The sequence below is a fragment of the Heteronotia binoei genome, chromosome 5 (genome assembly GCF_032191835.1).
Source record: "Heteronotia binoei isolate CCM8104 ecotype False Entrance Well chromosome 5, APGP_CSIRO_Hbin_v1, whole genome shotgun sequence".
Classification (NCBI taxonomy): domain Eukaryota; kingdom Metazoa; phylum Chordata; class Lepidosauria; order Squamata; family Gekkonidae; genus Heteronotia; species Heteronotia binoei.
Genome location: NC_083227.1, coordinates 24,726,562 through 24,749,939, shown reverse-complemented (window position 1 = coordinate 24,749,939; position 23,378 = coordinate 24,726,562). Strand labels below are relative to the sequence as shown.

General features: G+C 48.7%; 1 protein-coding gene across 2 annotated transcripts; it reads left to right on the top strand.

Moving 5' to 3' along the window:
* The first annotated feature begins 5,043 nt into the window (after positions 1-5,043).
* LOC132572216 (zinc finger and SCAN domain-containing protein 31-like) lies at positions 5,044-12,193 on the top strand. 2 transcript variants are annotated; one of them, XM_060239062.1, is made up of 3 exons: positions 5,044-5,886; positions 8,713-8,791; positions 11,460-12,193. In XM_060239062.1, the coding sequence occupies exons 1-3, from the start codon at positions 5,161-5,163 to the stop codon at positions 12,191-12,193; spliced, it is 1,539 nt and encodes a 512-aa protein (XP_060095045.1). In that variant the 5' UTR covers positions 5,044-5,160. The 2 variants fall into 2 exon arrangements, with proteins under 2 accessions (XP_060095045.1, XP_060095044.1); XM_060239061.1 differs by having other exon boundaries at positions 11,457-12,193.
* Positions 12,194-23,378: the final 11,185 nt, after the last annotated feature.

Below are 23,378 nucleotides of genomic sequence, written 5' to 3'. Positions count from 1 at the left end.
CCCCAAAGCATCCATTTTCTTCGGGGAAACTGATTTGTCTCGTCCGGATTTGAGCTGTAATTCCAGATTGCCAGGTCCCACCCGGAGGCTGGCAACCGTAGCTGATCATGCCAAGAACAAGATGGCTTGGGGTGCTAAGGGTCAGGGGAAAGTTCCCACACAGAGCAGCAAAAGCAAGCTCTGCACCAGTTAGTTTTGCCTGGCTATTCAGCTGTCTAAAGTACAAGATAAGTTTCTTTGGTTTTGATGGAAAGGGGGGATTTTTCTATTTCTTTTCTTGATTCCCACCCCCCACGGAAACATTAGGCACCACAAAGTCAGTTGCTTTCAAAACTTTTTGCGGGGTGGTTTGCCATTGCCTTCCCCAGTCATATCAAGAATATTTATTTATTCATTTCGATTTCTGTTCTGCCTTTTCCCCAAAGGCTCATGAAACAAGAAATGCATGAAACAAGTAAATATTGACAATCAATTTTTGAGGAGGGGGGTTAGAAGCAAGGATAGATGGTTAGGCATTAAGCCGTCCCAGTCAGTGCCGGATTAATCCCTGTGGAGGCCCCTAGGCAGGTGGTGAAAGGCGGCGGGGGGATGGCAGCAGCAGCTATGGGGAGGTGGCAGAAGGTGGCGGGGGAAGGCGGTAGCAGCTGCAGGGAGGTGGTGGAAGGCGGCAGGGGATGGCAGCAGCAGCTGCAGGGAGGTGGCGGGGGGGAAGGCGGCAGCAGCTGCAGGGAGGTGGCGGAAGGCGGCGGGCAGTGGGGTGGGTGCTCCAACTCAGAGATAATTTGCGAGGGGGCCCCAAAAATTTCGACTGCGTAGGGGCCTCCGCAGGGTTTAATCCGGCCCTGGCCCATAGGCTAGTGCCTACTTGGCCTAATTGTTAATCCAGCTCTGGGCCCAGTTTTTTGTTCTTGCACCTTCAGCATGCAGAACAGACAGAAATCCACCAGGCGCAGCCCTCCGCAATGGTCCGCTCCCCCACTGTGTGAATGCTGCGCCTGTCTGCCTGAGAAGCCTTTAAAGCAGGAGTGGCCAAACTTGTTTAATGTAAGAGCCACAAAGAATAAACGTCGAGTGTTTGGGAGCCACAACGCATGAACATCAGATGTTTGAGAGCCACAAAATAGGAAGGAAGGAAAATAGATGAGGGAGAGATGTGGAAAGAAAGCAACTTCAAATGCCTTCTCCAAACTGGCTGACGGGGCAGTGGGGTCTTCCAGAGCCACACAATATGTGTGAAAGAACCACGTGTGACTCTGGAGCCCCAGTTTGGCCACCCCTGCTTTAAAGGAAAGGAGAAAGGGAGAAACCCCTGTTGGGGAAAAAGCGGAGTTCGCTACCTAGTCCCCATAGTTTGCTATCTTGCACTCCCCCACTATTCCACCTTTGCCGTGGCACCGGAAGGGTTAAGCCGAGAGAGCGGCGCGCCTGCTAGAGCAGCCCTAGACACTTGGGGAGGGAAAAGGGGGGGACGCCAAAGAGCAAAGTCCCTTCCTTTCCTTTTCCGCCTTTTCCCCACCTTGGGATAAAGTGGATTCCCTCCCCGTTCTTTGCATCGCTGAGCTGCAATCGGGGGGGGTGGGGGTGTCTCTTGGGAGAAAGGGGGGGGAGATTGCAATCCCAGAAAGGGGGCGAGCCAGGGTGGCTTTGCAGAAGTGAGTACCGAGGGCGAGCCGGGGGAGGTGGGAGGAAAGGCTCCATCCTTTTGATGCAATCGTGGGGAGGGGGGTGGGACGTGGGTGGGGGGAGCCAGGCAGCCTCAAGGGCAGCCGAGGCCAGAGACGTTCTCCCCGGCGGGCTTTATCCCAGATCTGGAAGCCGTGCCCAAAGGATCCCATTGTGAGGCGAGTGAGATGGGGGAGGGGGGTGCTTGCTCTAAGCCAGATGCCCCTTTTGGATGTCCCAAAGGAGTTGCGTGCCGTGCATCGCCCATCAGCAAGCAAGTTATTCATTCTCAGTTAGGGTTGCCAGCTTCCAGATGGGAGATCTCCTGGAGAGCCCACTGCTCTCCAGACGGCAGAGATCAGTTCCCCTGCAGGAAAACGGCTCCTATGGCGGGTGGACCCTACAGTATTATAACCCACCGAGGTCCCTCCCCTCCCCAGACCCCGCCCTCTGCAGGCTCCACCTCCAAATCTCCAGGAGGTTGGCAAGCCTGAGTGGTAGGGATGAGCTTACCTCTTCTGTTTCAGCTGAAATAAGCGTCCAAAGACCCATAAGAGACAGAAAATAATTATATGCCGGAAGCATGGGGAAAGCTGCCTTAACATATACTCAGGGCTTTTTGAATAGAAAAAATCCCCAACAGGAACTCATTATCCTATCAGGCCACACCCCCTGACATCAGCATTGTTTTACATCGGGCATTTTTGTAGGAAAAGCCCAGTAGGAACTCATTAGCATATCAGGCCACACCCTCTGACATCACCATTGCTTCACATCGGGCATTTTTGTAGGGAAAGCCCAGTAGGAACTCATTTGCATATTAGGCCACACCCCCTGACATCACCATTGCTTCACATAGGGCATTTTTGTAGAGAAGGCCCAGTAGGAATTCATTTGCATATTAGGCGCCCACCTCCTGACACCAAGCCAGCTGGAACTGTGTCCTGTGCATTCCTGCTAAAAAAAAGCCCTGAATATACTTAAGATACTTTGTGCAGCAAAATGTCTGAACTATATGCCTCCGGTTTTCCTATAAATTCAAAATAGGACTGACAGCCTCCAGGTGCAGCCTAGAGATCTCCCAGAATTACAGCCGATCCCCAAATGACAGAGATCAGATCCCCTGGAGAAAATGGCTGCTGGGGGGGGGGCGCTTTATGGCATTAAACCCCACTGAGGTCTCCTCCCCCAAAACCCCTGCCCTCTGCCCCCCAAATCTCCAGGAATTTCCCAACCCGGAGTTGGCAACCATATGTGAGGAGACTGATTTTTGGCCTGCTTCTTTCTCTGGTTTCCTCTGCCGCCTTCCTGTTATGGTCCTTCTTTGGGGAAGGGCCATGACTCAGATTAATCCCTTGCCTCCCTAGTTAAGATACCTGGGCTTTTTTTTGTAGCAAGAATTCCTTTGCCCGTTAGGCCACACACCCCTGATGTAGCCAATCCTCCAAGAGTTTACAGGGCTCTTAGTACAGGGCCTAATGTAAGCTCTTGGAGGATTGGCTACATCAGGGTTGTGTGGCCTAACAGGCAAAGGAGTTCCTGCTACAAAAAAAGCCCTGCTGGACAGCAGGTGTTTGGAAAGGCCTGTCTTGTGCAGAGAGACCCCAGCGAGCCATCAGAGTCAGCCATCTAGGTAGGATGGAGCGAGTGTCTACCTAAGACCATTCTGTGTGAAACCTGATTTTCATAGTTGTTCTAAAATTTGGGTAAGGGCTGTAGCTCAATGGTAGAGTGTCTGCTTGGTGTGCAGAAAGTTTCCAGGTTCAATCCCTGCCAGCTCTAGTTGAAAGGAAGAGGAAGGCCAAACATGACACTGCCTTATACAGAATCGAACCCTTAGTCCACCAAAGTCAATATTGTCTACTCACACTGGCAGCGGCTCACCAGGATTTCAGCAAACATCTTTCATATCAGTTATGGCCAGATCTTTTAGCTGGAGATGCCGGGGATTGACCTGGGACCTTCTGAATCCCAAACAGAAGTTCTACCACTGAGCCATGGCCCCCTCCCTAAATGAACCTACCGTTTATGGAGTTAGACCATTGGTCTACCTCATCCTTTCAACTAGAGAGACCAGGGATTGAACTCGGGACCTTCTGCATACCAAGCAGAAGCTGTACCACTATGCCATGGCCCCTTCCCTAAATGAACCTACCGTTTATGGAGTTAGACCATTGGTCTACCTCATCCTTTCAACTGGAGCTAGGAACTGAACTCGAGACCTTCTGCATACCCAGCAGAAGCTCTACATATGTACAGGGGATCTCCAGGTTTAGAGGCCTTTCCCCCACTTCAAGGCCATCAGAAAGCGGGAGAGGGGTGAAGGGAAATGTTTGCTGGGCACTCCATGATTCCCTAAGGAGACCAATTCTCATAGAATATAATGGGGATTTGATCTGCGGGTATCTGGGGCTCTGGGGGGCCCTGTTTTTTGAGGTAGAGGCACCAAATTTTCAACGTAGCATCCAGTGCCTCTCCCCAAAATAATTTCAAAAAGATTGGACCAAGGGGTCCAATTTTATGAGCCCCCAAAGAAGGTGCCCCTATCCTTCATTATTTCCAAAGGAGGGAAGGCATTTAAAAGGTGTGCGGTCCCTTTAAATGCGATGGCCAGAACTCCCTTTGGAGTTCAATTGTGCTTTTCACCAAGGTCCTTCCTGGCTCTACCACTCGCTTGGCTCTACCCCTGCTTGCTGAGCAGTCGGGTTAGAACGGATAAAAGGAAGTATTTCTTCACCCAAAGGGTGATTAACCTGTGGAATTCACTGCCACAGGAGGTGGTGGCGGCTACGAGCATAGGCAGCTTCAAGAGGGACTTGGATAAACATACGGAGCAGAGGTCCATCAGTGGCTATTAGCCACAGCGTATTGTTGGAACTCTCTGTCTGGGGCAGTGATACTTATATTCTTGGTGCTTGGGGTGGGGGACAAAGTGGAAAGGCTTCTAGCCCCACTTGTAAACCTCCTGATGGCACGGGGGGGGGGGGGGGGGGAGTTGGCCACTGTGTGACACAGAGTGTTGGACTGGATGGGCCATTGGCCTGATCCAACATAGCTTATGTTCTTACCCCAAAGTCTCCTGACTCCACCCCCAAAGTCCCCAGATATTTCTTGAATTGGGCTTGGCAACCCTAGTGGTGACCCTGGCCTTCCTGGGTCGTTTTCCATCCAAGTACTAATGAGATCCTGCCCTGCTTAGCGTCTGAGATCTGACAAGACTGGTCTAGCCAGGGCCATCCAGGTCAGGCCTAAACAGAGGGCATTTCTTTTTGTTTGTGCCTTGTTTCTGTAGGGAGAAGCGCCTTTGGGTAACAGCACGTTTGTCTAAGACCCTTGATGGTCACTGTGAAAGGAGCCTTCAGCCATGGGATTGAGCTACTGACCTGGCACAAAAGCGGGAGACAGACGCCCAAACGTACAAGCAGACCCCAGGATTGCCCCCAAACACAGCAAAGGAATTCTCAAAAACATAACTTGGCGATGGGATAAGGCTTCTCTATGGCCTCCCGGAAAGTGGTTACGAAGCAGGGCAGTACCCCGTCGGCCCTGGGCCTTCATTTCCAAGCCCCGTTGGAACACAGGGTGAAAATGGAGGAGAAGAACCCCTCCTGTTCCAGACCGGTGGAGGGTGCCCGTAGGGGACCTCGTGGCGTCCAGGCTGGCAGCACCAAGGACCTTCTGCGTCGGGTGACACCAACCCAGATTAAACAGGAACCGGACGAGGGGCTGGCCCAGCGGTGGGAAGCCCAGTGGCAGGAGTTCCTGAAGGTGGTACAGTCCCCTCAGTCGGGATGGGGGAACCCGCAGCTGCCCGAGCTGATGGTGTTTGGCGACCCGAAGGGTTTCCAGGCTGCTCGCGGGATGACCCAGCAAGCCTTCGGCCGGGGAGGCGCCTGGAAGGTGAAAGAAGAGGTCTTAGAAGAAGAGCCCGTCAGTGCAGAGACACAACGGCAACGCTTCCGGCAATTCTCCTACCACGAGGCCGAGGGGCCCCGCGAGGCCTGTGGCCGCCTCCGGGAGCTGTGCCATCAGTGGCTGAAGCCGGAGCGCCACACCAAGGAGCAGATCTTGGAGACGCTGATCCTGGAGCAGTTCCTCAGCATCCTGCCGCCGGGAATCCAGGGCTGCGTGAGGGAACGGGGCCCTGAGACATGTGCCCAGGCTGTGGCCCTGGCCGAGGGCTTTCTCCTGAGGCAGCAGGAAGCTGAGCGGCCGCGACAACTGGTGAGAGACGTTTTTGTCCCTGATCGTTCTGGGGAAGCGCTTCGGGAAAGAGATGGGCTTCCAGACAACCCTGTGAGGTAGGTTAGGCTGAGAGGGTGTGACTGGCATAAGGTCTCCCAGCAAGCTTTTGTGGCAGTGCGTGGATTCGAACCTGGGTATCCTGGCACCTAGTCTGACACTGGCTCTCAAAGACCTAGGACAGGGGTGGCTAAACTTGCTTAACGTACGAGCCACATAGAATAGGTGTCAGATGTTTGAGATCCTCAAGACATGAATGTCAGATGTTTGAGACCTACAATGAAAGAAGGAAAGCAAATAGATGGGTGGAGGTGGAAAGAAAGCAACTTTAACTTTAAATGCATTCTCCTGGCCACCAGCTGGCTTGGCTTGGAGAAGTGATTTAAAGAGGGAAATGCCTTCTCCCAATTGGCTGACGGGGTGGTGGGGGCTTCAAGAGGCACACAATATGTGTGAAAGAGCCACATGCGGCTCTTGAGCCACAGTTTGGCCACCCTGAGCTAGGACTACCCTCTGGGTTCCAATTCTCAGTTGGCTCACCAGGTAACCTTGGACCAGTCACTCTCTCAGGTTAATCTACCTCACAGGATTGTTGCAAAGACAAAATGGAAGGCAGACCATGTATGGATGCCCAGAACTTATTGGGGGAGAGACGAACTACAGATGGATAGGATCGGGGTGGAATTCTAGCAGGAGCTCCTTTGCATATTAGGCCACACCCCCTGATGTAGCCACCCCGCCAAAAGCTTACAAGGCTCTTTTGTAAGCTCTTGGAGGATTGGCTACATCAGGGGTTTATGCAAAGGAGCTCCTGCTAGAATTCCACCCCTGGGTAGGATGATGGAACTGCCAACCCAAAGTGGTCAACACAGGCCACAAAGACACAGCAATAACCTGTGGAGATCCGGGCCCTACCTGAACTACTACCAATTTTGTAGGGCCTGCAAGATAGAGCTGTTCCGCCGGGTTTATGGTTGAGGCAGCGGGCGCCCTATTATTCCATCATTTGACCTCCCTTGTGGGGACATCGTGCCCTTGTGGTGACATTGTACCTTATCGCAGCGCTATCACCATCACTTAAATGTGGGCTTATAACTGGCTACTTGACATGCTGTGCCTTTTTCGCCAATGGTGCATTTTATTTATTGGTTATTGTTTTTACTGTTTGATTTTAATGTGGCATTTTAACTCTGTTTTATAGCTTTGTATTGTTTCTATTATATGTTGTGATCCACCTTGAGCCCGGTTACGGGAGAAGGCGGAATAGAAGCCTACAAAATAAATAAATGAGACAAAACACAAGAGTTGCCAGCGACGTGGACAAAAAAAATGGCCTGTCCCTTGAGAGCCAGCATAGTGCAGTGGTTCAGCGTCTTGAGTGAATCCCCACTTGCACCAGGGAAACTCACTGGGGGACCTTGGGCCAGTCACACGTTTTCAGTCAAAGCTACCTCACAGGGTTGCTGTGAAGACAGACTGAACGGGAGGAGACGGATTTGGGTACCCACTGGGGAGAAAGGCAGGGTGTCAAAGAGCCGGTTTGGTGCAGTAGTTAAGAGTGCAGACTTTAATCTGGGAGAGCCGGGTTTGATTCCCCACTCCTTCACATGCAGCTGCTGGTGTGACTTTGGATCAGCCACAGTTCTCTCGGAACTCTCTCTCAGCTCCACCTCCCTTGGGGGGGGGGAGTCTGTTGTGGGGAGAGGAAAGGAAGAAGATTGTAAGCTGCTCTGAAACTTCAGGTAAAGGACAGGATATAAATCCAGACTCCTATTAAATTTATTGATTTATGAATTAATAATAGAGGTCTAATGGGCGGTGGAAGCTTTTCAGGACCTGGAGTTGAAGGACAATGACATCCCACAAGTCTTTGCTTAAAGCAGACCCGCCCCCCCCCCCCCCGAGAGCCAGTTTGGTGTAATGGTTAAGTGCTTGGACTCTTTATCTGGTAGAGCTGGGTTTGATTCCCCACTCCTCCACTTGCACCTGCTGGAATGGCCTTGGGTCAGCCATAGCTCTCGCAGAAGTTGTCCTTGAAAAGGCAGTTATTTCAGAGCTCTCTCCGCCCCACCCACCTCACAGAGTGTCTGTTGTTGGGAGGGGGGGAAGGTAAAGGAGATTATGACCGCTCTGAGATTCAGAGTATAGGGCAGGATATAGATCCAATATCTTCTTCCAATGTGGTGCCTGTGGGCACCATTGTACCCACTGACCAGCGCCAGATCTAGAGGGGGCAGAGGGGGGTGCTTGCCCTGGGCGCCGATGGAGGAGGGGCGCCAAATTGGGTATGGAGCCCATTGTATTCTATGGGAGCATAATATAGAATGGCCCATAAGGGGGTGCCATTTTTTGATTTTGCCCCCCCTCAAAAAACATGTAGATCCGGTCCTGCCACTGTTTTTAGGAAGTAGGTGGGACCAGGTAGTGCTTTCGCCCAGCAAGGTTTCTGATTGGCTATTGGAGATTTGATTGGCTGTGCCCATTTTTAAAAACGTTGCTTTGGTGGCAACTATCACCACGGCACAAATATCTGCACTGTGTTCCTGAAGTTAAGCCATGGCAATCCCTTTGCGGCTGGCTCCTCCTCTTACAGCAGCCATTTTGTGACCGTGCGCACTGTACCATGTCAGAATTCCCAATGTGCCCACGAGCTCCAGGCCTGTTGGCAGCCATATAATTAACCCAGCCTCGATTGCACTGACCTTTCAAGTGGAAACATCATTTGGACAGAATCTCTCCCTTCTAACAAAGTGGAGCTTGCCCATTCAGCCTGTGACTCTCAAACGGGGCTTCCTACTCTCATTTCAGGGCCTCAATTCCTTTGAAGAAGTGACTGTGACTTTCCCAAGGGCACAGCAGGTCTGTCTGGGGGCTTCTCGGAAGCAAGGTAAGAGGATTTAAAAAAAAAAAAATCTCTGTTTGCAGTGGCCAGGGGATTTCACCCCCTTTTTGCTGCCCAGGTTTCTCATTTGGTGGCGGATCATAGAATCATAGAGTTGGAAGGGACCTCCAGGGTCATCTAGTCCAACCCCATGCACAATGCAGGAAATTCACAAACACCACCCCCTAAATTCACAGGATCAGCATTGCTGCCAGATGGCCATCTAGCCTCTGTTTAAAAACCTCCAAGGAAGGAGAGCCCACCACCTCCAGAGGAAGCCTGTTCCACTGAGGAACCACTCTAACTGTCAGGAAGTTCACCCTGATGTTGAGCTGAAAACTCTTCTGATTTAATTTCAGCCCATTGGTTCCGGTCCTACCTTGTGGGGCCACAGAAAACAATTCCATACCATCCTCTATATGACAGCCCTTCAAGTACTTGGTGATGATATCACCTCTCAGCCACCTCCTCTCCAGGCTAAACATACGCAGCTCCCTTAACCTTTCTTCATAGGACTTGGTTTCCAGACATTTTGCTGACTACCATGCGATCTCTGTATCTCCAAAGCCTGTTGTGTTGTGTTTGCCAAAATGCCTGGTCCATCCCAGGCCCGTAGCTATGGGGGAGGCTGGAGGAGGCCAGACCACTCCACCCAACCCCCCCTTCCACCTGTATGGCCCCTCCTTTTACTGCCCCGCTCTTGCTGCTGCTCTCCCTGACCTCTGTCTCCCCACCCCGCTCTCACCACCGCTGCTGTTGCTCTCACCATCCCCACTCTCACCACCCTGCTCTCCCCGCTGCTCTTCCCGACCCCGCTCTCGCCGCCTCTTCTCTTCCCACTGTTGCTCTCCCCGTCTCCGCTCTCCCCTACCCTGCTCTCGTCGCCCCACTCTCGCTGCTGCTGCCGCTGCTCTCGCTGCCACTCACTTTTTAATTTTTTTTTTCAAAAAGTGTGTAATGTCATTTTGGGCCGCAGAGCCCCTCCACCTAAAATTTTATTCCCGCCCCCCCCCCCCAATAATCTGGCTATGGGCCTGGTCCATGCTGAGATAACAAAGGCAATATTACCATACGGCTATTTTGCCAGGTCCTTCCTGGAAACTGATTGTGTATAGCAGGGGTGGCCAACGGTAGCTCTCCAGATGTTTTTTGCCTACAACTCCCATCAGCCCCAGCCAGCATGGCCAATGGCTGGGGCTGATGGGAGTTATAGGCAAAAAACATCTAGAGAGCTACCATTGGCCACCCCGGTGTATAGACTAAGAAAACTGTGGGAAAATAACAAAAAACACTGAAATAAATTTGTAAATGGAAGTTAATTATTCAAGAAACATTTCACAAGACCATATATCACTTCACAATATATAACAATTCATGAATACAAAAGTTGATGTGCAAGGAGGATATTTAAAATGTTAATTGCCGTTCATTGTTTCAGTTTCTGACTTTGAAGCACTTGTAAACCATTCGCCCGACTCCGCGAGTTAATTAAAGTGCCAGTGCCTAAAGTATTTTGCATGCAGTCAGTTTGGATTTTTCAAAGGCTTTCATTTTATTTGCCACAGCCTGTGCTCCCTTTTATTAAGCTCACTCACACTAGACTTCCACTGCTTAAAGGAATCCTTCTTACCTTTTATTATTCCCATTACTTTGTTTGCTAACCACGCACATCTATTTTTATACTTATTTGCACCTTTCCTAATCTGTGGAACACATTTTTTCTGAGCTCCCAAGATTGTAGTTTTAAATGTGAACCACTGGATTCAGAGGCACTCTCTGAATCCCAGAACCAGGAGGCAAAATCAAGGGAAGGCCTTGGCCTCTGTGCCCTGTTGTTGACCCTCCAGAGGTACTGGCTGGCTACCATGCTGAGACAGGATGCTGGATGAGATGGACCACTGGTCTGATCCAGCAGGGCTCTTCTTATGTTCTTAGGAAGGCCTCAGCCTCTGTGTCCTGTTGTTGGCCCTTCAGAGGAACTAGTTGGCCACTGTGTGAGACAGGATGCTGGATGAAATGGACCACTGGTTTGATTCAGCAGGGCTTTTCTTATGTTCTTAACAGTCTCCAAGCTTTCCAAAGGGATATGACCCTCCTTACCTTTCCTTTAGTAGAGCCCCGTGGCGCAGAGGGATAAAGCTGCAGTACTGCAGTCTGAACTCTCTGTTCACGACCTGAGTTTGATCCCAGCGGAAGCTGGTTTCAGGTAGTTGGCTCAGGTTGACTCAGCCTTCCATCCTTCCGAGGTCAGTAAAATGAGTACCCAGCTTGCTGGGGGGAAAGCATAGCTGACTGGGGAAGGCAATGGCAAACCACCTCGTAAAAAGTCTGCCGTGAAAACATTGTGAAAGCAATGTCACCCCAGAGTCGGAAACGACTGGTGCTTGCGCAGAGGACTACCTTTTACCTTACCTTTCCTTTCAGTTTCTCCTTCACGACCCCTTTCTTTTTAGAGACGTTATGCCTTTTAAAGATAAATGTGGTCGTGTTAGCCTTTTCCGCAATGGTTCTCTTACATTTAACAAATTCTTTTTTTCTAAATGAGGCTCCAATTACATACTAGCAAAGAAATTCCCACGTGAAAAATTCCCTTCTCTAAGCTGGATTCGTTCAGTTGATAATTGACGCAGCAGCTTGAAAACTGGTGGTTTTCCTTCTCTTCTTGTTTCAGCAGGCAGCAGGTTGTTGAATGAACATGAGAGGCAGACTGTGCGGCCGCCAGACTACCCTGAGCGAGAGGCTCTGTGTGGGACGTCACTACAGAAACCTCATGAGAACCTCGGTTATGACACAGGGAGGGCGTCCGAGAACCAGCCAAGGCCAGAGAGGCATCAGGGCATCCACCCCGGGAAGAGAGTGGCTGAGGCCATTCCCTGCAGGGTGGGCTATGAGGATCTCAGCAAGATCATCTTCCAAGAGAGAATGCAGGAGAACCAGCGGCAGAAGAGGTGCGTCGTCCTCCGACGGCGAATCCACACGGAGGAGAGGCTGTACAAATGCCAGGACTGCCGGAAGAGTTTCGACCACCGCTCGCACTTCATCCGCCACAAGAAGATCCACACGGGGGAGAAGCCCTTCCAGTGCACCGACTGCGGGAAGAGCTTCAACCGGAACTCCAACCTCACCACGCACATGCGGACCCACACGGGCGAGAAGCCCTACAAATGCTCAGACTGCGGGAAGAGCTTCCGCTGGAGCTCGGATTTCATCGTTCACGAAAGGACTCACACTGGGGAGAAACCATACAGCTGTGCTGACTGCGGGAAGGCCTTCCGCCGCAGTTCGAACCTTACTGCCCACGAAAGGACGCACCGAGGAGAGAAGCCCTACAAGTGTTTGGACTGCGGGAAGAGCTTCACTCGGGGTTTATATCTAATTGCACACAGGAAAATGCACACGGGAGAGTGAAACCGCAAACTGAAGGGACTATCACTGCGCAACCTCGCAATCTATTTTTTTTTCGGGGTGGGGGTTAATGTCAGTTAAGTCTGACACTGAGCTGTACCCACAGTGGCGAGTCACCCGTTTGCATTATTTAGGGATGTGTGGATTGACAGGGCTAGTGCATGCAAATTCCAGAAATGATGGTCAGGCGGGGGATTTTCCTTTCATTTTCTGTAAGATGAACTCGTTGCACTCCTGCTTAGCGGGCATCCGTTCAAACAGTGGCGCAGTTTTGGCCTGTGATACAGCCACTGTGGTCAGTGTGGGCCCCATCAGTGCGACATCGATGCCTCAACTTCAGCCACATCGCCATAATCCACAAGAAAAATAATTTTTCTATCCCGCAACTCTGTGTCCCACAAACGCACAATTTAGGGGTAACGGGGGTTGGTGATGCTGTAAGAAACACACAAGGGAAAAACCAAACAGAGCAAGTTTTCTAGTTCTCTTGGCTATGCAGATAGACTTGAAAGCATGTGAAATGGAAGGGGGGGGGCCACGAGGGTTTCTAGTAACTTTGGGGGGAGGGCAGGGCTTAATGGTGAGCTTTTTGCTCTCTCTAAGCCAAACAGGAGCAGAATAAACATAAGTAAAGACAGATCCAAGTGGGCAGCCGCACTGGTCTGAAGCAGTAGAACAAAGTAGGAGTCCAGTGGCACCTTTAAGACCAACAAAGTTTTATTCAGAATGTCAGCTTTCGTATGCATGCATACCTCTTCAGACGAGGGGATAGGTAAAGACAGGGATTTCTTTTTTTTTTTTTAGCAGGAACACAGTTCCGGCTGGCTTGGCATCGGGGTGTGTGGCGTAATATGCAAATGAGATCCTGCTGGGCTTTGTCTGCAAAAAGCCCTGTGTGGAACAATGGTGACATCAGGGGGTGTGGCTTAATATGCAAATGTTCCAGCTGGGCTTTTTCTACAAAAAAGGTCCTGGGTAAAGGCATGCAAATCTGCCTTGATTTGCCCGATTTATTCAAATGGCAGCACTTAGTTTAACCTTCTGAAACCTATAATCTTTTTTTTTTGTTTAAGCCCAGGGTTTACACCCACACAGCCTTGGCGTTGGTGTGGCTGAAGTCACTGGGCGTAAGCGGGGCATGCCATTTCACACAAACAACCTCTAGCTGCTCCTAGTATTATTATTATTGTGACTATTTATTATTTGAACTGTGTCATCAGTTTACAAAATAAGACAGATCCCTCCTATGGGCTCCGTCATGCCTGTGAACTGTGAAAGGTAAGAATGGAACTTCCATGCACAGAGGTAGTCTATCTCTTGGTCAACAGTGAGCTTTTTCAGTGTGGGCCCCATGGAAGCACAGAACGAGCTGCTTTTTGGCCTCATATAAGGATGAGTTACGTTCATGGTGCATATTTCTATCAGCAGCTACTAACTATGAATGGAACCTCCATGTACAGTGGCAGTATATCTTTATCACTTGCTGGGGGAGAAGCAGCAGCCAGAGGGAAAGGATGCATCACCCTTCTATCCTGCTTATGGGCTTCCTCACGTTCAGTGCAGTAGAGCCAGTTTGGTGTAGTGGTTAAGTGCGCAGACTCTTATCTGAGAGAACTGCGTCTGATTCCCCACTCCTCCACTTGCACCTGCTGGAATGGCCTTGGGTTAGTCATAGCTATCGCAGGAGTTGTTCTTGAAAGGGCAGCTTCTGGGAGAGCCCCACCCACCTCACAGAGTGTCTGTTGTGGGGGGGAGAAGATACAGGGTATTGTAAGCCACTCTGAGACTCTGATTCAGAGAGAAGGGCGGGGTATAAATCTGCAGTCTTCTTCTTCTTCTCTGGCTGTCCAATGCTGGAAACAGGGTGCTGGTCCAGAATGAGCCTTGCGGTTTGATTTCAGGAATCCTCCTGTGTTCTCTGCCCCAAGGAGCATACTGTCCTTGGTGCTATGGCGGGGGAGCTGAGTTAGATAGAGGCAAAAGGAGCCCAGGGTAGTTGTAGGTGTTTCCAGCCGCTGCCTCCCTTTAGGATTGGGACTCTTAACTGGATGGGAGGCGGCCTTCAGGTGTGTCCTCAGAGTCAGGGATATTTCACTACACCTAAGAGAACCTTGGAATGATAGAAATGTTTAGTCCTATGGGAAATCAGCTAGTTACTCCTTTTGCCATCTGAGGTGGCTTTCACTTGTATCGAAATCAACATAGCAGGTATTTATACTATTCTTAATGAAACACTTGTTCTCTCTCCTCCTAGGTTTTTTCTCCAGATTTTCAGCTTTTCTCTCTTCCAGCAGCATAAACCCCGGATGGTCTTGTAATCAACTCTGTCCTGGAAACACTATATTTATCGACCTATATATATATATGTATGTATACATACTTGAAAATAATGATTGAGTGTATCTCTTTACCCCTCTCCCTTTTTTAAAAATTCAAAATTAAACACTTCCATCTCAGTCTGCCTCTGCTGCTGGTGTTAACATCTGGGGCTGGGGAGATTTTCCTTCGGTAACCTTTGCAGAAAGTCCCTGGAGGATTTGGTTGGTGGGCAGCAGGGGTTGTTATGTAGAAAAATAGGTGGCAGAACTCAGTAGCACAATTCATTAGCATATGCCGCTCCCCCCACCCTGCCAAAAGCAACTCGATACAAGAAAGGAGAACCCCAGGTGAGCGAGGCCTGCTTGGGCTGAATAGAGACCCAGCCAGCTCAAGCAGGCCTTACTCACCTGGGCCACCCCCACCTCAGTCAAAAGGCCAGCAAGCCACCTGCTGCCCAAAATCACATAAAAAGTGGAGAAAGGGTGGCGTGGGCTTCTCCAGAGGTTAATGAGGGCTGCTTGGGGGGGGGTGTGGCAAAGCCCTTAGTGGCTGGCTGGCTGCCCGCTCTCCTATTCCAGGGATTGTTATGCAGCTGCAAAAAAAAAAAGGTAGTCACCTGTGCAAGAACCAGTCATTTCTGACTATGGGGTGACGTTGCATTACGATGTTTTCACGGCACTTTTTATGGGGCGGCTTGCCATTGCCTTCCGCAGTCATCTACACTTTACCCCCATCAAGCTGGGTACCAAGAGGATGGAAGGCTGTATACCTTGAGCCAGCTACCTGAACCCAGCTTCCACTGGGATCGAACTCAGGTCATGGGCAGAGAGTTTGAACTGCAGCTTTACCATTCTGTGCTCAGTTGCACCTACTCAATGGACAAGGTAGGTGGAGAGGAAGAGGGGGAACTGTCAGAAAGGTTCAAAAGCTGCACTCCTGTGAGCTCCTGCTGAATCTGAGGCCTGGTGGGCGGGCTCTGCTTTGTGAGGTCCTTGAAACCATTCCCTGAAGACTTCGGAGAGTATTGTAGGAACATCTCGCCAGGACTGGCTCTGAGTTAAATTGAGGAAAAGTTTGAGTATTTTAATGAACTGAATTATAAGTTTTATTTTGGCTCACATTAAGGGAATGGTTGCCTTTGCAGGACAAGGAGGGGAAAGACTGAACAACTCTAGGAGTCAACAAGTTAGTCGTGTGTGGCTTATGGGGAACTTGTGGGAGGCAGGCAGTTTGGAAATTCCCTGATTTGAATTTCTCACTGGGATATGATTTCCACTTCCTCAAGGGCTCTCCCCTAGCAGAGTTGCCTGGAGATCTCCTGGAATTACAACTGATCTCCAGATTACACAGATCAGTTTCTGTGGAGAAAATGCATAACTTGGAGGGCGGTCTCTGGTATTATACCGTGCTTTGACCCACCTTTTCCCCCAAATCTCACCCCTCCTAGGCTTCAGCCCCAAATCTCCAGATATTTCCCTAGAGTTGGCAACCCTATAAGGTTTACCAGCTTGCCTGCCATGGCTTGCAGTCCCCAATACACACTTCACACCAGAAGGAGCTAAACTGGGAGGGGCAAACAATGCAATATTACTTCTGATTGCACCAGGAAATGAGATCACAACAAATCTCTCTGTCTTGGACAGTCAGGTTCATAAAGGCCTCTGCAGCTTCCCCACTGAGGGCCAGCAGGGGCTGAGGCACCCATAGTTCTGTGGGCCACCGGCAGGCTTTGGCCAACTGCTCAAAGGAAGCCAGAAAGGCCCCAGCGTCATCCCATGGGGTTGTCTCCTCTGGCAAGTGTGTTCCCCACAGCCAGTGAGGAGACTCCACCATCACAAAGAACTCCTGCACCAGGCCTTCCCGGTGCTGGGTCACCCTCTCTTCTGGCTCCTCCTTCACCAGTTTCAGCACAGCCAGTTCCAGCAATTCCTTGGTGGTCAGAACTTGGAGATCAGAAGCAGCCCTGACTCTAAACCAGGGGTGTCAAACATGCTGTCTGGGGGCTGAATCAGGCCCCCAGAGGGTTTCTATCAGGCCCCTGAGCAACTGTCTGTCATCTGCTTCCTACTCCCTATATCTTGCTTCCTTCTGCATAACAGTTTGCTTTACCCGGCTTGCTCAATTGCACAGGAGCTACAGAGCAAAATCTCTATTGTCTCCATTGGCTGAGGTTCCTCCCATGGGGAGGGAGGCAGAGCTTGTTTTTCCAGGCTCTCTCAATCACAGAGCAGAGCTACTGAGCCAAGCCTCTCTTCCTTCTATTGGCTGAGGCTCCCCTCCCCCAGTCCCCTGGGGATGGAAAAGAGCCACAGCTTCCTTTGCCCAGTTCCCTGGATTCCATGGGAGAAATACATGGAAAGCACCTTTAAGGCCAACGAGCGCTGATGTTTTAAACATGTTTTATTTTAATTTTTTTTAAATAATCTTTAATTGTGTTTGTGTCCTTTATAAAGTTTATATCTCTGCTACCTAATCTTAAATAGGAACACACATAGCCCAACTCAACATGGCCTGGCCCAACCTGACTTGGCCCAGCCAACAAGGTCTCATTTATGTCAGATCTGGCCCTCATAGCAAATCAATTTTACACCCTTGCTCTAAACCAGGGGTCCTCAAACTACGGCCCGCGGGCCAGATGCGGCCCGCTGAGGACGTTTATGCGGCCCACCGGGTTATGGCAAAATCAGACCGGAAGTGACGTTCGACCTAAACTCGCGTTAGCAACGCACACTTTCGGCACTGGGCTGAGGCGGCAGAGACAGAGTGTGAGGTGATACCAAGGTGAGGTGAGTTCCCAGGCCGGGGTGTGTGGTGTGGGGAAGGGAGAGAGATGCAGAAGACGGAGAACTGACGGCCCGCGGCCTTGTACAGTAACGGCAGTCCGGCCCTCCAACAGTCTGAGGGACAGTGAACTGGCCCTCTATTTAAAAAGTTTGAGGACCCCTGCTCTAAACCCTTCTCTGTGTCATCTCCAGCCCGGAAGGAAGATGGATAGATGGAGGGGGGAGGGAAAGAGAAGTGGAAAGAAAGCAACTTTAACTTTAAATGCATTCCCCAAGCTGTCAGCTGGCTTGGCTTGGAGAAGTGATTTGAAGAGACAAACGCCTTCTCCAAGCCAGCCAACCGGGCGGTGGAGGCTTCAAGAGCTACACAATATGTGTGAAAGATCCACATTTGGCTCCCAAGCCACAGTTTGGCTGCCCCTGCTCTATACCCTCTTGTTGGTCCCCCAGAGGAGTTGATTGGCAGCTGTATGAGACGTTCCTGCTGGGTTTTTGCTACCCAAAAAGCCTTGTGTGAAACAAGGGTGACACCAGGGGGTGTGGCCTAATACGCAAATGAGTCCCTGCTGGGCTTTTTCTACAAAAAAAGCCCGTCTGTCTTTCTTGGTAGAAAAAGCCCAGCAGGAACTCATTTGCATATCAGGCCACACCCCCTGATGTCACCCTTGTTTCACACAAGCCTTTTTGGGTAGCAAAAACCCAGCAGGAACGTCTCATACAGCTGCCAATCAACTCCCTGACACCAAGTCGGCCGGAGCTGCGTTCCTGTTCAAAATCTATCTACCTACCTATCTACCTTTCCTTTCTTTAGCGTTTGACATGCTTCTCTTCTTCCACCTGGAAGTGGTTGTTGCAGGAAACTACATTTCCCAGAAGGCCATGTCAGCACCAGCGAGGTCTACCCTGCGTTCTCCAGGCATTAAAAGAGGGAGGTTTTAAATAGAGAGAGAGAGAGAGAGAGAGGCGGAAAATCAGATTTGGGAAACATCATGGCCTCTTTTCTTTCTCCTTCTCCTGGGCTGGAGGGGGAATTGGACTTCTGCAGGTTTGCAGGAAAGGTGAATTGAGGATTTCCTAAAATTGCTTAGGGGCAAGAACAGGGAAAGGGAGAAAAAAGACGTGTAAAGGGGAGTGGAAGAGGTAGAGGGGGCCGGAGGGAGCATCCAGAGAGGAGCTTTCCCGAGCCAGATCTGGACCTGAGCGAGGCGCGGGTGCCTCCCCTCCCCCCAGCCACTTGAATGTGTCTCCTGCAACCAAGCTGGACTTAGTTTTTATTCTTTACACCTAGACGGACCCCCTGGCCTGATCCGATTGCAGCAGGGTTCATGGTCTGTTCTTCCAAGGCATCCTTAGCTGGCTGCCCTCGCAGGGTAGATATTTGCAGGCGGCTCCAGGGGCTAACAAGGGGCGCTTGGCAAGAGTCTGATCTTGGAATGCCATTTTCAGTACATTGCTGCAGCCATGAGCAAGGTTGCAACAAGCATAATTGAACTCCAAAGGGAGTTCTGGCCATTACATTTAAAGTGACTGCACACCTTTTAAATGCCTTCCCTTCATTGGAAATAATAAAAGACAGGGGCACTTTCTTTGAGGGCTCAGAGAATTGGACCCCCTGGTCCAATCTTTTTGAAACTTGGAGGGTATTTTGAGGAGAGCTATGCTGCAATTTTGATGCCTCTATCTCAAAAAAACGGTGCCCCCCAGATACCCGTGGATCAATTCTCCATTATATTCTATGAGGATCGGTCTCCATAGGGAATAATGGAGTGGCCAGCAGACATCCCCCCCACACACTTTCTGATGACCCTAACTTCCTTCTATTGTAGATAAATAATTCTCTCTCTCTCACACACACACACAATTTAATAATTTTTCTGCAAAATATTTATCTTTGTCTTAAACCATTTTTGTTCCGTGAAATCTAAATGGTGCTGAGATGATGCAGTGGTTTGCTTGCAGTTCAAGGGCATGGTGTGCAAACTGCAGTCATTCCACGATGCACAAATATCCGGAAAGGTCCTTGAGGCAGCGGCTTTGTGCTGGGTGTTCTTGCCTGCAAAGTCCTGAAGATCAAAGTCCTGGAATGAGCTGGGGTTTGTTAGGAAGGAAAAATAGAACAAAATATATGATGAGCTTAATTAGGCCAATTTGTGCTTACAGAGCTAGAGGTAAGCTTTAGAGTAACACAGAAGGCCTCTGCAGAAAGAAATGCTGAAAACTGTAACCTTCTCTGGAAACACAAGTGTTCATATTGTTGAGGGATTAAACATGTCAAATAGAAGATGATGATATTGGATTTATATCCTGCCCTCCACTCTGAATCTCAAGAGTCTCAGAGCAACTCACAATCTCCTTTATCTTCCTCCCCCAACAGGCACCCTGTGAGGTGGGTGAGGCTGAGTGAGCTCTCCCAGAAGCTGCCCTTTCAAGGACAACTCCTGCGAGAGTTATGGCTGACCCAAGGCCATTCAAGAAGCTGCAAGTGGAGGAGTGGGGAATCAAACCCTGTTTTCCCAGATAAGAGTCTGCACACTTAACCACTACACCAAACTGGCTTTCAGAGAGAGAGAGTTATACAGTCAATTAGGGCTGTTTTGTTTTTTTGTGTAAATGGACTTGACCAAGAGAACCCCAGCATTGTGCAATTTTTTAAGTTTGTATTTCTTTGATACTTTTTGTGTATTGTGAATATCAAATGCCCAAAAAGTTAATGGAATTTTCCTTGCTATTGGTTTGATGTACTGCATTCTTTTAATCAACTACGTGGGCAAAGGGATCCTTCTTTCTTCTTGAAAGCTCAGGGACAGGAATAGATGATCAAGTGGACCACATTTTTCTGTTTCAGAAATCCCTGGTGTCTTTTGAGGAGGCAGCCATGTTCTTCACAGAGGAGGAATGGGCTCTGCTGGATCCAGGCCAAAGAAAACTCTTCTGGAAAGTGATAACAGAAAATTATGAAATTGTGGCCTCTCTGGGTTAGTCTCTTTCCCTACACTCCCCTGATGTTGCCAGTCCTCCCTGAGCTTACACTAGGCCCAGTAAACTCTTGGAGGATTGGCTACAACTGGGGAGGGGCGGGGGTGTAGCCTAATATGCAAAGGAATTCCTGCTACAAAAAAAGTCCTGACCCTCTTGAATTTAAGAATGTACTTCCACACTATTTCCTTTTTGTTCTTTTTTTTTCTTTTGTAACAAAGTTTTCATTATTATTATATAGGATAACGGGATATAGAAAAAGGGGGTATTAAAATCAGAAAATCTCTAATCATCAACAGTTATTAAAAGTGCTCACCTAATAAAACATAACAAGGTTCACACAGGAGAGAAGCCATATAAATGTTTGGGGTGCGGAGTGTTTCTCTCGCAAGGACACCCTAAAAGCACATCAAACAAGACATACCCTTGAGAAGCCACATAAATTTTTCAAGTGTGGAAAGTGCTTCACTTGGAAAGACATCCTAACTACACATCAAAAGACTCATACAGAGAAGAAGCCATATAAATGCTTGGAGTGTGGAAAGTGCTTCCTTTGAAATGGTGACCTAGCTAGACACAAAAAGGTTTATTCGAGGGTGAAACCTTATAAATGTTTGAGGTGCAGAAAATGCTTCTTTCAGAAAGGCGCCCTAACTACACATTAAAAGATTCATACTGGGGAGAAGCCGTATCAATGTGGCCATCTAACAGCACCAAAACGTTCACACAGGGGAGAAGCCATATAAATGCCTGGAGTGTGGAAAGCAGTTCAGTAGGGGCCAAGCCTTACCTTCCACCACAGGATTCACTAGGGTTGCCAAGTCCAATTCAAGAAATATCTGGGGACTTTGGGGGTGGAGCCAGGAGACATTGGGGTGGAACCAAGATCAAGGCTGTGACAAGCATAATTGAACTCCAAGGGGAGTTCTGGCCATCACATTTAAAGGGACGGCACACCTTTTCAATTCCTTCCTTCCACAGGAAATAATGAAGGATAGGGGCACCTTCTTTTAGGGCTCATAGAAGTGGACCCCCTGGTCCAATCTTTTTGAAACTTGGGGGGTATTTTGGGGAGAGGCACTAGATGCTATACTGAAAATTTGGTGCCTCTATCTCAAAAAACAGACCCCCCCCCCCGAGCCCCAGACACCTGCAGATCATGATTTTCTATGGGAATAAATCTCCATAGGGAATAAGAGTTCCCAGCAGACATTTCCCTCCCCTCCTTCCACTTTCTGACGACCCTGAAGTGGGGGGAGGGTCTCCAAACCGGGGGATCCCCTGCCCCCACCTGGGGATTGGCAACCCTAGATTTCACACAGGCAGAGAGTCTTCCAATCATGGTTAGCATGTAGGAAACCTGTTAAAGTGACTGACCCTGCCAATTTGTAGGCATGAACTGTTTTATGGTAGCTGTAGGCATGAATTTTTATGGTGGTTGCCTTCTCTGTGCTTATTTCTCTCCTTTGTGGACACCCTCTTCCTTTTTTTCTAACCTCACACGAATGTATGTAGCAGTCTGTTAACCAAAGCATTTTTCCCTACTCTCTGAAAGCTGCTGTTTGTGAAACACTCACTGAAACAGTGAGATGGATTAATATCCCATATGACCTTTTATTTGCTGCAACTTTCCATTTTGAAGAACCTTGGTTCTACTTTTACAGGAAAGATATCATATGTTCGATTAAATTGTACAGAGGACTTGGTATTGGTGACTACTAGCTCACATTCAGGTGCACCCAGTCTCTGAATACCAGAGCCAGAAATGGACATCAAGGGAAAGCCTTAGCATCTTTGCTCTGTTCTTAACACTCCTGAGGAAATGTTTGGAGACTGTGTGAGACAGTTTGCTGGACTAGATTGACCACTGTTCTGATCCAAGAGGCCTTTTTCCCCTTAGGTTCTTGTGTTCCTCAGTATGTATTGTCCCCATTGAACATCAAAGGCCAGTGTAAGTTATCCACTTCTATAGCCATGAAGGCTTCAATATCCCTTTTGTAGAAAAAACTGGATTAATAAATTTGATCGATCTACAAAGAAAGGAGTGGAGAACAAGAAGAAAAAACCCTCAGAATCTTTTTAAAAATTGCTTTCAGCAACAGCAGTTTTTCTTCTGATTAGTTGTGTAACGTTCTGCAAATTTAGTCTTAGAAGATTACTGAACACTATTTCTGGATTTTTAAAGGTTTTTCTATTACCTGTTTCATAACTTTCTGCCAGTTGAATTGTAAGTGATATGATAGTTTTGATTCCTTTGCTTAACAAAATAAAGTCTCATTTCATGCCTGCCTATCTATTGCCTGGAGTTTTCCCATGCTACAGGATTTCAGAACATTAATAAATGAAATGTTTTTTGCCTGTCTTATTTTTCTCAAAATTATGAAAAGATGATCCTTGTTACTCTTTTCTTTTTTAAAACAATACAAACTTTATTGGAAAATGCAAAGAAATTACAGACAGTGGGGTCAAATACAAATAAAAATAGTCAAGTAAACCTTACAAATAATATGTATCAAAAATAACAATAAATATTAATGTCAGGAGCAACCTTTAAGAACATGTCAATAGACTACAGACAACCTATGGCTGTAATCACACATGCTAAATAATGCAGTTTCAACCCACTTTTAGTGCACTTTCCAACTGGATTTTATTGTTTGGATTGGCAGAATCCAGTTGGAAAGAGCACTGAAAGTGGATTGAAACTGCATTACTTCGCATGTGTAATCGCAGCCTAAAAGTACAAAATCTCTTTGTAAATCACATTCTTATTAGTGTCTGCATTTCTGTTAAAGCTTTTTGGTCTAAAGTTTTGCATCTCATTAAGCCCTTCCTGGTCTCACAGTTCCTGCCAACCCAGAACTAGTTCTACTCAATTTTTGGCACTCGGTTATATTGCTTACTCATCAGGAATTTTTAATAACTAGGCTCCTTATGTCAGCCTAAATCGACATTTGCACACTGTTGGAAAAACTCTAAACCTCTCTCTGGAGATCTGTGGTTCTCTAAAATATGGAGCCATCTGATTTTCAATAAGATTTGTTCAGTTTTAGACCATGCTGATCCGTGTTTTTCAATGCAGAAGTAGAGGAGGGGTCCGAGGCCAAGCA